Source organism: Phascolarctos cinereus, unplaced genomic scaffold (assembly GCF_003287225.1).
Source record: "Phascolarctos cinereus isolate Bilbo 61053 unplaced genomic scaffold, phaCin_HiC Scaffold_5;HRSCAF=322, whole genome shotgun sequence".
NCBI lineage: Eukaryota > Metazoa > Chordata > Mammalia > Diprotodontia > Phascolarctidae > Phascolarctos > Phascolarctos cinereus.
In genome coordinates, this window is record NW_027555958.1 from 9,107,084 (window position 1) to 9,119,855 (window position 12,772).

The 12,772-nt window shown below is 45.5% G+C and overlaps 1 protein-coding gene across 1 annotated transcript in view; it reads right to left on the bottom strand.

Annotated features, from left to right (window-relative positions):
- The window catches only part of COL6A3 (collagen type VI alpha 3 chain), a 98,895-nt gene that overhangs the window by 40,130 nt on the left and 45,993 nt on the right, over positions 1-12,772 (bottom strand). The window contains 11 exon segments of the mRNA XM_020972268.2: positions 395-457; positions 1,091-1,144; positions 1,293-1,337; positions 1,440-1,466; positions 2,144-2,215; positions 3,286-3,339; positions 3,988-4,080; positions 6,695-6,840; positions 7,788-7,866; positions 9,341-9,678; positions 11,008-11,607. Coding sequence (XP_020827927.2) covers positions 395-457; positions 1,091-1,144; positions 1,293-1,337; positions 1,440-1,466; positions 2,144-2,215; positions 3,286-3,339; positions 3,988-4,080; positions 6,695-6,840; positions 7,788-7,866; positions 9,341-9,678; positions 11,008-11,607 — 1,571 coding nt within the window.

A 12,772-nucleotide genomic window follows, 5' to 3' on the forward strand; every position in this document is an offset into this window, starting at 1 on the left:
ATTTCTTTATTAAGCTGAAATGCCACATGAGAAGAGACCAATGGAGAACAAGAAAACTGTTCCCAAGAAACCCTTGCCCACGTTGCCAAGGCTCTACAAGCCAGAGAGGCATAAGTCACATTTCTGTATGGTGAGCACTGCAAAGGAAAGCTTCTGGAAGGGGGTGGCAGGGCTCTTTTCAGCCACACATCTCCTGCTGTTTTAATTGGGGAACATCTCCATTTCCTTCCCACTCTTTCTTGTAACCCACAGCCCTAAATTTGACACTGAGCAAATAATCAAATGAGATAATATTTGCAAAGTTCTTAGCTCAGTGCCTGGCACATAATAGGGGCTATGTCAATTGTATTCCCTTCCCCTTCCCCCTGAGCAATTCAACGGGAATTCTCTTTACCGGATCACCACGAATTCCCGTGTCTCCTCTCTCTCCTTTCTCTCCTTTAACACCTCTGTCTCCCTAAAACAAAAAACACAAAGAGACGACAAAGCTCATAAATGTTTCCAAAACCATTCCCCACCTTTAATGTGATGCGATTCAGTTTAGAAATGGCAATGTTATTCAGAGAGACAATCCCACAGTTATCATTTTAATTGCAAACAGAATCTCAGACTCCTAGAATTGGATGGAACCAATGATATCACCTAGTCCAACATGTACCTGACCAAAAATTGCCTCCCCAACAAGTGGTCATCCAAGTGAAAGGCCTCCATTGATGGGGAACCCCTTGCTCCCTGCAGTCAGCCCATTTCATATTCGGACAACTCCAATCATTAGGAAGGTTTTCTTGACATCAAGCCTAAATATGACTCTTTGTAGCTTCCATGCACTCCCCGGGACACAACTAAGCCCCTGTGCTTTTAGAGAACTCAACCTGGCCATGCTCTTGGGGACCAAGTGGCACAAAGCTAATCCCTTTGCCCCATGACAATCCTTCAGATACCTGAAAACAGCTCTCCTGTCCAACCAGAGAACAGCTCTGGCTCTGCTGCTGGCCACACATCCTTTTGATTATAGGTCAAAATAAAAATTCCTTGCAAGAAAAGCTATTGTATTTATCAATTTAGCAAAAGCAGAAAAAACATGACCTACCCGTCTGCCGGCACTGCCCCTCTCTCCAGAAGAACCTGGCAATCCTTTGTCTCCCTGAAAAATGAGTTTTAGAAAATGTCATAAGGGGACTCATTTCTACAACCTTGATCAAAGATGTGCGACCAAGGATTTGGGAAATCAAAGTGTGTTGTTGCTGTTGTTGTTTTTATTTTAGAGTCCAAATAGTTTTAAAATATCTTACTTCTTCTCCATTTAATCCATCCAGGCCTATCTCTCCCAATTCACCCTAGGAAAGAAAACACAAAGGAGAATTGACATATAAATAGGTAAATGAACTGATTAATTTAGAAAAATTGAAAGATAATATTTTTTTTTAAATATTGAATACCTTTTCTCCTGGGAATCCACGAGAACCCTAAAAGTAAAGCAAATACAATTAGTGATCCTTCAACACATGCCATTTTCCATATACACAGAATAATGAGTCACCCATGGGCAACTATGGAAACTAGCTGGAGGATACCTTGAGGGGGTTAGTGGAAGGAGCACCAGCCTTGGAGCTGACCACACGGGGTCAGGTGCTGCTTCTGGCACTTACTGACTGTCTAATGGGCAGATTACAGCCTCAGTTTTCCCATTCAGGAAATGAGAATAACAATAGTAGCTCCATATAAACCAAAGAACAAGTAAAATGTTCTATAAACCTAAAAGTGCTATCTATGTGCTTATGATGATGGTGGTGGTGGTGGTGGTTGTGGTGGTGGTAGTAAATGTGAGTAATGTATAATGAAAACGAAAGGCTGACTTTGAGGCTACAATATCTTAAAACTATGAGAGGGTCTTCCTTTGGGGTCATTCACCTACCAGATTTAAAATGCAACTGCTCCAAAAAGGACTAGCTCATTGAAATAATTCACAGGAAGGCTTCTCAAACCTGCCTTCCTCCTTGCAGAAATGAATTTTTCCTCACCCTAAATCCCTGTAAACAAACATATTCTCCCTCCCACATTCGCAGGTAAAGTAACTTTTCTGGGCTACAATTGCTCCTCATACGTTACCCAAACTTGACCCATCCATTATTCCACAACATACCTTGGTCCCCCTCTGGCCTGGGCATCCTTGGAAACCTTGAGTACCATTCACACCAGGAGGCCCACGTTCACCCTTTGGAAAAAGAGGAAATATGTGATGGTTAGACTGTCTTTCTCGATTTCTTATGACTGGTTATGGGGTTGGATGGAAGTCTTTTGCGTTCTTTTTTTTCAAATTAAATAAAGTCTGACCTATGTTCTATGCTTTATTAGCCCAAGTGCTTGCACAGGAGCTGAAAGCTCTTTTCCTTTTTAGTTAAGACCTAAGTAGGAACCACAGGCTCTATGCTTTGGGTGCAGACACGAACCCCGAAAGAAATAATGAGTGACAATCCAAGACTGAACCTGCTCCATGGGAGTGTATGGCTCAGGGCCCCCAGGTAATACCAAATGAGATATGCATTCAAAATGCTTCGCAACTAACCTTAAAAGAGTAAGGGTCAGCTATTATTATCATCATCACATCGCCATGCAATGATTTGTCTGGTGGCAGTCTGCACAGTCAATGAAATATGTCTCAATTCAACAAACACTTGTGAAGCACCTACTATGTGAATGCACCAATTGGCTGCTTTTAAATAATTTAAACACCACGTACCAAGCACTGTGCTAAGAAGTACTTGGACTGTAAGCAAGGCCCTGGGCCAGTTGTTGGGAACACAAGGATGAAGAGTGGCAGTCTCTGCCCTCAAGGAACAGAAAGCTCACTCTCAGTCACTGGGTCAAGAATGTCACAAAGGTCCTATGCCCGTTTACTGGTCAAGAGTGTCTTATCTCAGAAATGTTATACAAAGTTAATATGAATGAAGGCCATCAGAATGCTGTGCTTTACATAAGCTGCTGTGGTCTGAACAACAATGCCAAGATTAGAATGGGGGAAACTACAAGGGATTGCAAAGAAGCACATGTTTTCAGAAAAGAGAGATGGGCTAGGCTTCATACATACACATACACACACACACACACACACATATATATTATATATATATAGATAGATAGATAGATAGATAGATAGATAGATAGATATATATAGATAGATAGATATAGATAGATAGATATATATATCTTAGTCTTAGACCACAATGTGTTAAGGAGGGGGCAAGATGGAAAGAAGGATTATAAGACAAAATACATGTTACTTACTGGTCCACCTTCATCCCCAGGGTAACCTCGATAGCCGTCTTCTCCAGGCATACCCTAAAAAAAAAAAGCAATTTGTTCACTCATCAAATGTTGTTCCATCAAAGCTTTCACTATCAATTCCAATTCCCCAGTGAGTCTCCTGAATGTCGGGGAATATCGTTAATTCTGTTGACATGACTTCAGATTTCCTTCCCAGGTGTCCATCCACTTTTTAGACATTGATAGATCAGAGTTATTCTTTCTGCCATCGATGTTACTAATCCTTCTTTCACCAAACTCCCCATGCCAAATACTCTGATGCTCGGGAGCTATTCTCAAGGAGGGAAAAAATGATGAGTCCACTGATAGTACAAGTAAATGGATGGGACTTAAGACATCAGTCAGTGGGAACATGTTTATATTTAGATACTGGAGGCTGGTAAGCAATGGGTGTTTTCTATTGCTGTTAGGGAAGAGTCAACTTATTAAAGAAAAGGCAGCTTGGAGAGATTTGTGGTCTCATCCAATCTCCACCCATGACCTTTAGTCAACTCAACCTTGGCTATATTTCAGTGTCCTCTGTTGTGAAATGGGAACACAGTTTCCTCACCCCTCCTTAACCCCATGGTAAATGATAAGAAAAATTCATGCTCAAATATGCTGATGCAATTTTCCTGGAATTTTATTTCAGTTTTATGAAATGAACCAAAGCCCAGATGCTACCTTCGGCCCGACACTGCCCAGAGGTCCTCGGTCTCCTCTTTGCCCGGAACATTTGCAGGGAACACCACAGCATGCCCTCTCAGCAATGCTATCCTGTGGAAATGAAAGGGAACAGTGAAAGACAACCCAAGCCAAGAGAGAGAATGTGAGTCATCCTCCAAACCACTTTTCGGGCTCGCCCCACTCCCCTCCTAAGGGGAAAAGGACTTTCAGGTGGGGTTCGAGAAAAGCTAACTGTGTACACCTGGGCCAGATGGAGAGGCACCTGTCGTGTGGTGGCCACGTAAGCCAATCTGGATGACTCAATTTCAGTTTGTCCAAGGCCAGATGGGATTCTTAGGAGTAGCTCTTACTACTAGTACGTCACCATAATCAGCTTCAACACTATACAATCACATGAACTCACAGGTCATTTCTCAAGCAGACACTCAGCTGTAGGACAGGAAGGAAGGAAGGGAGGGAGGGAGGAAGGAGGGAAGGAAGGAGGGAAGGAGGGAAGGAGGGAGGAAGGAGGGAAGGAGGGAGGGAAGGAGGGAAGGAGGGAAGGAGGGAGGGAAGGAGGGAAGGAGGGAGGGAGGGAGGAGGGAAGGAGGGAGGGAGGGAAGGAAGGAAGGAAGGAGGAAGGAGGGAAGGAGGGAAGGAAGGAGGGAAGGAAGGAAGGAAGGAAGGAAGGAGGGAAGGAAGGAAGGAAGGAGGGAGGGAAGGAAAGAAGGAAGGAGGGAAGGAGGGAAGGAAGGAGGGAAGGAGGGAAGGAAGGAAGGAAGGAAGGAAGGAAGGAAGGAAGGAAGGAAGGAAGGAAGGAAGAAGGAAGGAAGGAGGAAGGAAGGAAGGAAGGAGGGAAGGAGGGAAGGAAGGAAGGAAGGAAGGAAGGAAGGAGGGAAGGAAGGAAGGAAGGAAGGAGGAAGGAAAGAAGGGAGGGAGGGAGGGAAGGACTGACCATTTGAAAAACTAAAACTTAAAATGCTTTAGCCAACATACTTAAAGTGATACAGATGTGTTGGTCTGATGAGACACCTAATAGAATCAGTTCCAAAATATGACCTCTTCTTAATATTCAGAAATGTCAAACACTGTGGGAGCATGGAAAGTGTCAGACCTGGGATTTGAGAACCCCTATTCAAATCCCACCTTTCCCACTTATTAACTGTATTCCTTGGGCCAGTCACTTGTCCTTTCTGGTCCTCAGTTTCCCATTCTATGAAATGGGGGGTTAGACTAGGTAGCCTCTAAGGTACCTCCCAGCTCTAAAGCTATGATCCTTTCATCTTGCGCCCTGGGTTCAAATCCAGACTCAGTCACTTACCATCTGTGTGACCTTAGGCAAGTCAGTTCTCCCTATTCTCAGCCTCAATCTCCTCATTTGTAATGAAAAATTGAACTCAGGTCCCTTCCAACTCTGCATGCTGTTAACTCTATCTCCTTGCTTTCTGTTTTGATCCATGTGATTAATTTTAAGGATGCTTCTGATGCTTCAGCTGCTTACCTCAGACAACAAACGCTTCATGGGATTCTCGTTGCCAGTGGGAGGTTCCACTCTGTGAGTTCCTGCTTAAATTACGCTCATCATCTCATAATTACCATTCTGATTGAGCTGATAGAATATTGCCTCTCCCTTGGCCAATCACTGAAATGCTTTTCTTCCTTCCCTGATATTCATGCCCATGAATCGCTAAGGGCCAATAGTGTTTCCAGGCACAGAATTCCTGCTCTCCTCGGTTTTTCCATGCCACATGATTCAGAACCCCTCTAACTGCCCTTGCCAGCTGCCTCTTAGTGGTGATGAGGCGAGCCTGTTTCCTCGGAGTCTCTGCCAGCAGAATGCGGCCTTGGCCAGTCTGGGCCTGTGGAGAGGCTGCCTGTCCATTAGCCTGCTAAGCACTGAGATTCTCATCACCCAGCTAGCCAGCCTGGTATGATCACTCCCCTCCCCATTGCCCCTCTCCCCAGCAACTCTCAAAAGGATCTACTGTGTGATCAGGAGCTGCAGCCAGCATCAGTGGAGAGAGGTCTCATCCCCCTGATATCCCACGTTACTGAAGTGAAGGGTATTTGGAAATCGTAGTTGTTCCATGGCCCAAAGAAACCAAGTCAAGATTGGAAACCCAGAAGGGGTCCTCAGAGACCCCCTCAGCAGTCAGTGATGGGGGGAGAGGGACACACACATCGCCCACTGGTGATATAAATTCTGCCCTCCAAAAAATAGTAGTAAAACCATTTCTCAGCCTGCAGATACCTCCAAGGGGCCACTTCATTCACCTGTCGTTCTAGAGCTGAGTGCTGACACCTAGCTTCCTTTTTTCTACCTGGGCTTTTCATGCTCAACAATTCTATTCAACAAGTATTGATTAATTTCTTACTTTGTGCCAGGCACTGTGCTAGGTGCTTTGGGTACGAAGGCAAAAGAAGGAAACAGTTCCTGCCCTCAGGAAGCTTCCATTCCCAAATATCCCAAATCTGTCATTTACCATGTATGTGGCCACTGGCAAGCCACTTGCTCTATCAGAGTCTTCCTGGCTCTCATTCCCTCCAAGGGTGCCATTTTGGGATCTCCCAGTACCTCCAGCACCAAGACAAGCCCCAAGCAGAGAACCCACCACTGAGTCATCTGTGTTAATGCTTCCATCTCTGCGAGCTCAGATCATCGAGACCTGCAAATCAAACGCTGTCCCCCAAATCTGTCCGCTGAGTAAAGACGCTCAAAACTCACCAGCTGTTCTGCCAGCTCGTAGTCCAGGTCCATCAAGTTCACTGTCAAAGGCCGATTGTAGGTGAAGCCGCGACCAAATTCCAACTGCATCACATTGTCATAGTTGGCAACCCGCTCAAGGCCAACGAAGATCAGGGCCTTCACACCTGTGGGGAGAAAATTGGGGAACAGGACCATGAGAGCTAACATTTAAGAAGAGGCTTTGACGTCTTTATCCGAGCCACAAATGATAGAATGGGTTCATAGGAGCACAGCTCCAAAGCTTAAAGGGACTTCAGATCTAGACCAATCTTCCTCCCATTTTACAGATGAGAAAACTGAGGCCCAGGAGGTTACATGACTGGCACAAGGTTCTACGGGCAATAAGTGGCAGAGGTAAGACTGGAACCCATGTCTTCTGACTCAAAAGCCAGGGCCCTTCCTACTGCTCCATACTGCCTCCCCGTACCACATCATAAGCATGACAAGTACTCCTAAGAGGTATCAGGGTGTCACTGCAATGTTCAGTGAAAGAGTTCGCTGTGACTCAGGCATAAGGAGCCATCCTGTGACCTCAACGATGAAGGCAAAGGTCTGAATGAAGACATGAACCCAGAGGCTGGACCTTTCCCTCCTGACACTCCAACTAAAATCACAGAGCCTCAGACATGGAAGGGACCCCATGGAAAGGGGGACCCCCTAATTTTATAAATGAGCTCTAGAGACCTTCCTTGGATCCCCAAGAAGTGGCCAGGTGGCCTCTGCTCAAAGACCCCAGTAGGGGAAGCCGCTCTACTCTGGGTGAGCTCTTCTTGTGGAGGTCAAGCCTAACTTTATTTGCCTCTACTTTGCATCCATCAGCCCTAGCTTTGCCCTCTGAGGCCAAGCAGAGCATATCTAAGCCCTCTTGCCCTTCATGCACTCTCCACTCCAGTCAGATGGGACCGTGAGCTGTTCCTTGTGGCGTCCCATCTCCCACCTTGGCGCCTTTGTACCAGGGGTCTCTCATGCCAGATGATCCTTCATATACACGAAGACGGTGAGCACATCTCCAAGTCCAGGCTTTCTTGCACCCAATCATGCAAACCCACTTTTAGCAAACCAGTGTACCTACCTTCTTCTTGCAATTCAGCGGACGCTCTTTGTAACTCGGCCAGGCTGCCATCTACCCCATCAGTAAAATGAATAACCACCTTGGAAAAAGAAAAATGAAGAAATGTCAAGCCTTACCTGAAAGCCCCAGAATTTTCAACAGAAAGGGATCTTCATGTCAATTTCCTAACATGCCTGTTGCATGCAGAGTACTGGGCTGGCCCATTCCAATATTACAGACTGATCACCCATTAAAGAAAAAAACCTCAGAGGCAGCTAGGTGGCACAGTGGATAGAGCACCAGCCCTGAGGTCAGAAGGACCTGAGTTCAAATCTGGCCTCAGACCAAACACCTGACACTCACTAGCTGTGTGACCCTGGGCAAGTCACTTAACCCCTATTGCCTAAAAATTTAAAAAAAGAAAAAAACCTCATCAGTCCCAAGCTTATGGTAAGAGAACAGATATGGGTCATGTATTTTGACTGCAAGGTTCATTTATGAAATCAAAAGCAAGCTTTTAAAGACAAGAGGGAAGGAGGACACAAGTGAATTGGAATACGTTAATAATTTAACTGCAGAAACTTCAGTTTCTTACCCTCACCCCAACCTACAGCAAAGAATGAGTCAGACAGCCCAAACCCAGGCTTAGTTCACTACAAGAGTCCTTGGGGGCTTTTTCTTGGAGAGATCCAGTGTCTCCCTAAGCAAAGCAGGATTTGAACCCTGACTCTCAGAGTCCAGAACCCAAGCTCTTTCAACAGTAACAGACTGCCTGGTATGGTGCTAAGCGGGGTCAAAGAACCTGCTTGCAAATCCGATCTCTGTGGCCTACTATTTGTGTGACCTTGGGCAAGTCACTCTCTTTTCTTGGCCTCAGTTTCCTCATCTATAAAATGGATGGCCTGAGACCCCTTCCAGCACTAGGTCTGAAAGTGTAGGAAATGGTCCCTCTAAGGGATGAATTTCTAACTAACAAAGGGCTCTAAGGTGTGTATGGACAGCTAGGGGGCGCCATAGTACATAGAGTGCCACACCTGGAGTCAGGAAGACTCATCTTCCTGAGTTCAAATCTGGCCTCAAACACTTAGTAGCTGTGTGACCCTAGACAAGTCACTTAACTCTGCCTCAGTTTCCTCAACTGTAAAATGAGCTGGAAAAGGAAATGGCAAATCACTTCAGTATCTCAGCCGAGAAAACCCCAAATGGGTTCACAAAGAGTCAGATGTGACTGAAAAACAACCGAACAGTAACAAAGGTGTGCATGCTCTTATGATGTTGAAGATCATTACATGGGTTTTCAGAGAGATACTCCTTCAAGAACTTCCTGCCCAGTCCCCAAAATACCAGAGGATTCTGAGGTGTAAGGGGGTCTTACAGACCTTCTCTTCTTCTAGTCTAGCCCCCTTACTTTACAGATGAGGAAACTGAGACGCACACATAGGAAATGATCACGTAGTGACAAAGCCAGGATTTGAACTTGCTTTCTCTGACTGCAAATCCAGGCCCCTCCTTACTCTATCACATTGCTTCTCATCTCCATCTCTGACAAGGCAGAAAGCCATCCCCATCCTCACCTTCACGCTGCCCGCTGGGGAGCTCCTGAATTTATTCTGATACACTTTCAGTGTATCTGCCGTCAGAAGGTAAGGGTGCTGGTTACGCATGGACTGGAATTTCTCAAACAGGTCCGGCTGGTACTCGGAGAAGTCAAAGCCTTCCACTGGCCCAGAAGGGGTATAGGCCACGGCCGCCACCCGCACGGTGGGCTCCTGGCTGCCGGTGCAGCTGATCCGCTGGAGCTGGGTAATGCGGTTCAGCACGGCCTCCACCTTGGACTCCAAGCCCCTCTGGGACACAAACACATTCTGGTCTCGGGAGCCATCGAAGCCGAGAATCACATCCAGGTCACATGCTGGGAACAAGGAACATGAAAAGCTGGGGAAACCCATGGCAAGATTCATCTACAGCAAGAAGCCTAGGGGCTCCAGCAAGCAACTATTTTAGCAGGGAAATGCCCAAAGACAAAAAGATTCTGAGGTTTCATCAGCATGAGGAAACTCCCAATCGGGGACCTTCCACCAAGGCAGACCTTCACCAGGCACATGCAAGTTCAATGACTTGTCCAGGGTCACAGAGCCAGGATGAGTCAGACAGTGGAGTCTGAACCCACATCTTCTGGTCTCTGAGCCCAGCCTATACTGCCCTGCTTCCAAGCATAAACGAGATAAGGGAGGGGGAAATAAAGGAGCGCTTTCCTATAACCAATGTCAGGGTGGGGGGAGAGGGAGAGGAGAAGGAGGGAAGTTGTGTTAGGGGGGGAAACATTACTATAGGGCAGGCACTTACCAGGTCTAACATTTTATGAGGCCACTGAGAACTGTCCCATCAGTATTTCATTATCATCTAATCATTTGGGTCTCATTCCTAAACTTATATTTAAGTTACACAGAACAGACTGATGCTGAATAGAGGATTTGATAAGGCTACACATTCTTGCACATACACACACACACACACACACACACACACACACACACAAATAACCTCTATAATCCAGGAAATTAGAAATTAAGAGAAAGGAGCAGAGCCCAGAAGGTCAAGAGATTTTGTTTATACTCGTATGTTATCTCTTCCAACAAAATATAAGCTTCTTGAGGACAGGAGTGGGGTTTCCTTGTCCCCACATCCCAAGTGCCTAGCATGGTGCTGCTCGGCACATAGTAGGTGCTTAGTAAAGGTTTGGCCATGGATTAATTGTATACAACAGAAGGCAAGCTTTTTGAGAGCAGGGGGCTTTTTTTTTTTTTACTTTGCATCCCGAGTGCCTGGTACATAATAGGCACTTGGTAAAAGCTGGTTGATTGATTGATCTATTTCCATGAGAACAAAAGTCAAGCCACAGTTGCTAGGGTACCAGCATGGTATTTAACCAACATGAATGAGGTTAAGATAAAACAAATGGAAACCAAGCTGGATGGCCAGGGAACCTTTGGAAGGACTATGCTTGCATCTTTGGGGATGGGAGGGATTAACTCAGAGCATCCTACATCTAGAGCTGGGAGGGACCTCAGAGGCATCTAGGCCAATCCCCTGTTGTACACAGCAGGAAACTAAGATCCAAGCAAAGTGGCTTGTCCAAGGTCATACAAGAAACTGAGTTGGTATTGGAACCCAGGTCCAAATTTGGATGTCTCCAATCCCAGAGCTTTTCCCACCATCTTGTCTACATAATAATCAGTACCTCTGGAGACATCTGTCATGCCGGGACATAGAGTCTCATGCATCGCATCATGCAGAGTTTCCAGCACTTGCTCGCTCAATTCAGACAGCTCCTGGACATTGCTGACTCTAAAAGCTATGGCGCTGTTGGAAGCAATCTTGGACACTTCCCTTAAGTCAATGTTCCTCACTCCAACAGCAAACACCTTGACGCCTTTCTGGGACAGTGCCCGGGTGGCTTCCTCGGTATCTTCCACAGAGCTCCCGCCAGTGATCACAAAGGCAATCTGAGGGATCCGCTGGTCAATCCTACTGCCAGCCTCAGGCACAAAGTGGTTCTTCCTGAGGTGGTCAAGGCCCACAAAGGTATTGGCTTCCCTTCCACCTTTGTAGACAACTTTGTTAATAGCATCGATGATCTCTTCTTTGGTGGAGAAGTCCTTGAGGAAGAATTCATCGGTGGGGTCCGTGTTGTATTGGACCAAGCCCACCTGGATGGAGTCTCCACCTTCATAAATGGTGTCCACTAACCCCGAGGCAAAACGGAGAACTTCTCGGAAGTCATCTCTTCTGAAGTTGATGGAGCCATCCAACAGGAAGACAATGTCAGCTTTCTTTGCCACTGAAGTAATCAAAACAAAAAATGAGTCTATATGTGTCCACAGCAAAAAGATACAAAATGAGAGGAAAATTCAATAAAAGTCAAAAGTCAGTTATAGAATATGCATGCTCATCATAAATATTAAAAAGGAACTATGCCTTCCCAAAACAATCCCCAGTATTAAGTAGTAATTCCGGTATTAAATAGTAAAGAAGTTGTGTTTTGTTTCTGTTTGGGTTTTTTTGTATTTTGGGTTTTGGGACTAGACCTATGATTTCACTGGGATAGGGAACTTCCTCACAATGCAGATCAGCCCCTACTCTGCAACTTATAGGGGGCACCAAGAGATTAAGTTTATTGCCTGACTCTAACAGTGATTCTATTTCAGAGGCAGGATTTGAACCCAGATCTTGCTGAGTTCAAGGACAACTTTATCCTCAACACCATGATAACTTTAATTAGAGTAACTAAAAAACAGAATATGGTGGAAACCTAACCCAAGCAAGGTGCCTAGAGCATTTGGAAATAAAAATGAGGGAAATGAAGTATGGGAACAGGAAGGGTTGAAAACAGATCCAGGGGTAAGAGGATCCCCCCACCCCCCTTAGAATCCTATTGGGATAAGAGAGATCAAGACCAGGACAATCCATTGTTTTGGAACCAGAAGGGATCTTCAAAGTCATCTAGTCCAATCCCCCAACTTCAATATTGGGAAAATGAAGGCCTGGAGAGGGCAAGTGATTAGCCCAAGGTCATCCAGACAGAATGGGCAGAGCTGGATTCAAACCCAGGTTGTCTGACTTCAAATCTAACATATTTTTCTGCTCCATTCTGCTGACGGTTAGATTCTAGAGAGAGGTGTTTTCAGAGTGTACCACTGGAAATTCCTAATTCATGGTTGTGTAAGAGTTAACAGAAAGCAACAGCAACAGAAAGGGGCCAGATGAATAGGGCTATACTATTCTCCGTGTGTTTCCTCCCAACACATTCTTGTTCCTGCTTTCTGTTATCTAACCTCTCCTTCGGAGACTCCTCTGAGACAAGAAGAAAAACTAAAACAGATAGCTATCAGCCAGGGGCGAGGTTATCCGAGGACACAAGAAGGAAGAAGGAGTTGTACGTCCTAGTCTTCAAGAGAATGGAAACTTCCCAAGGGAAGAGACTTTCATTTTTGTTATTAGACAGT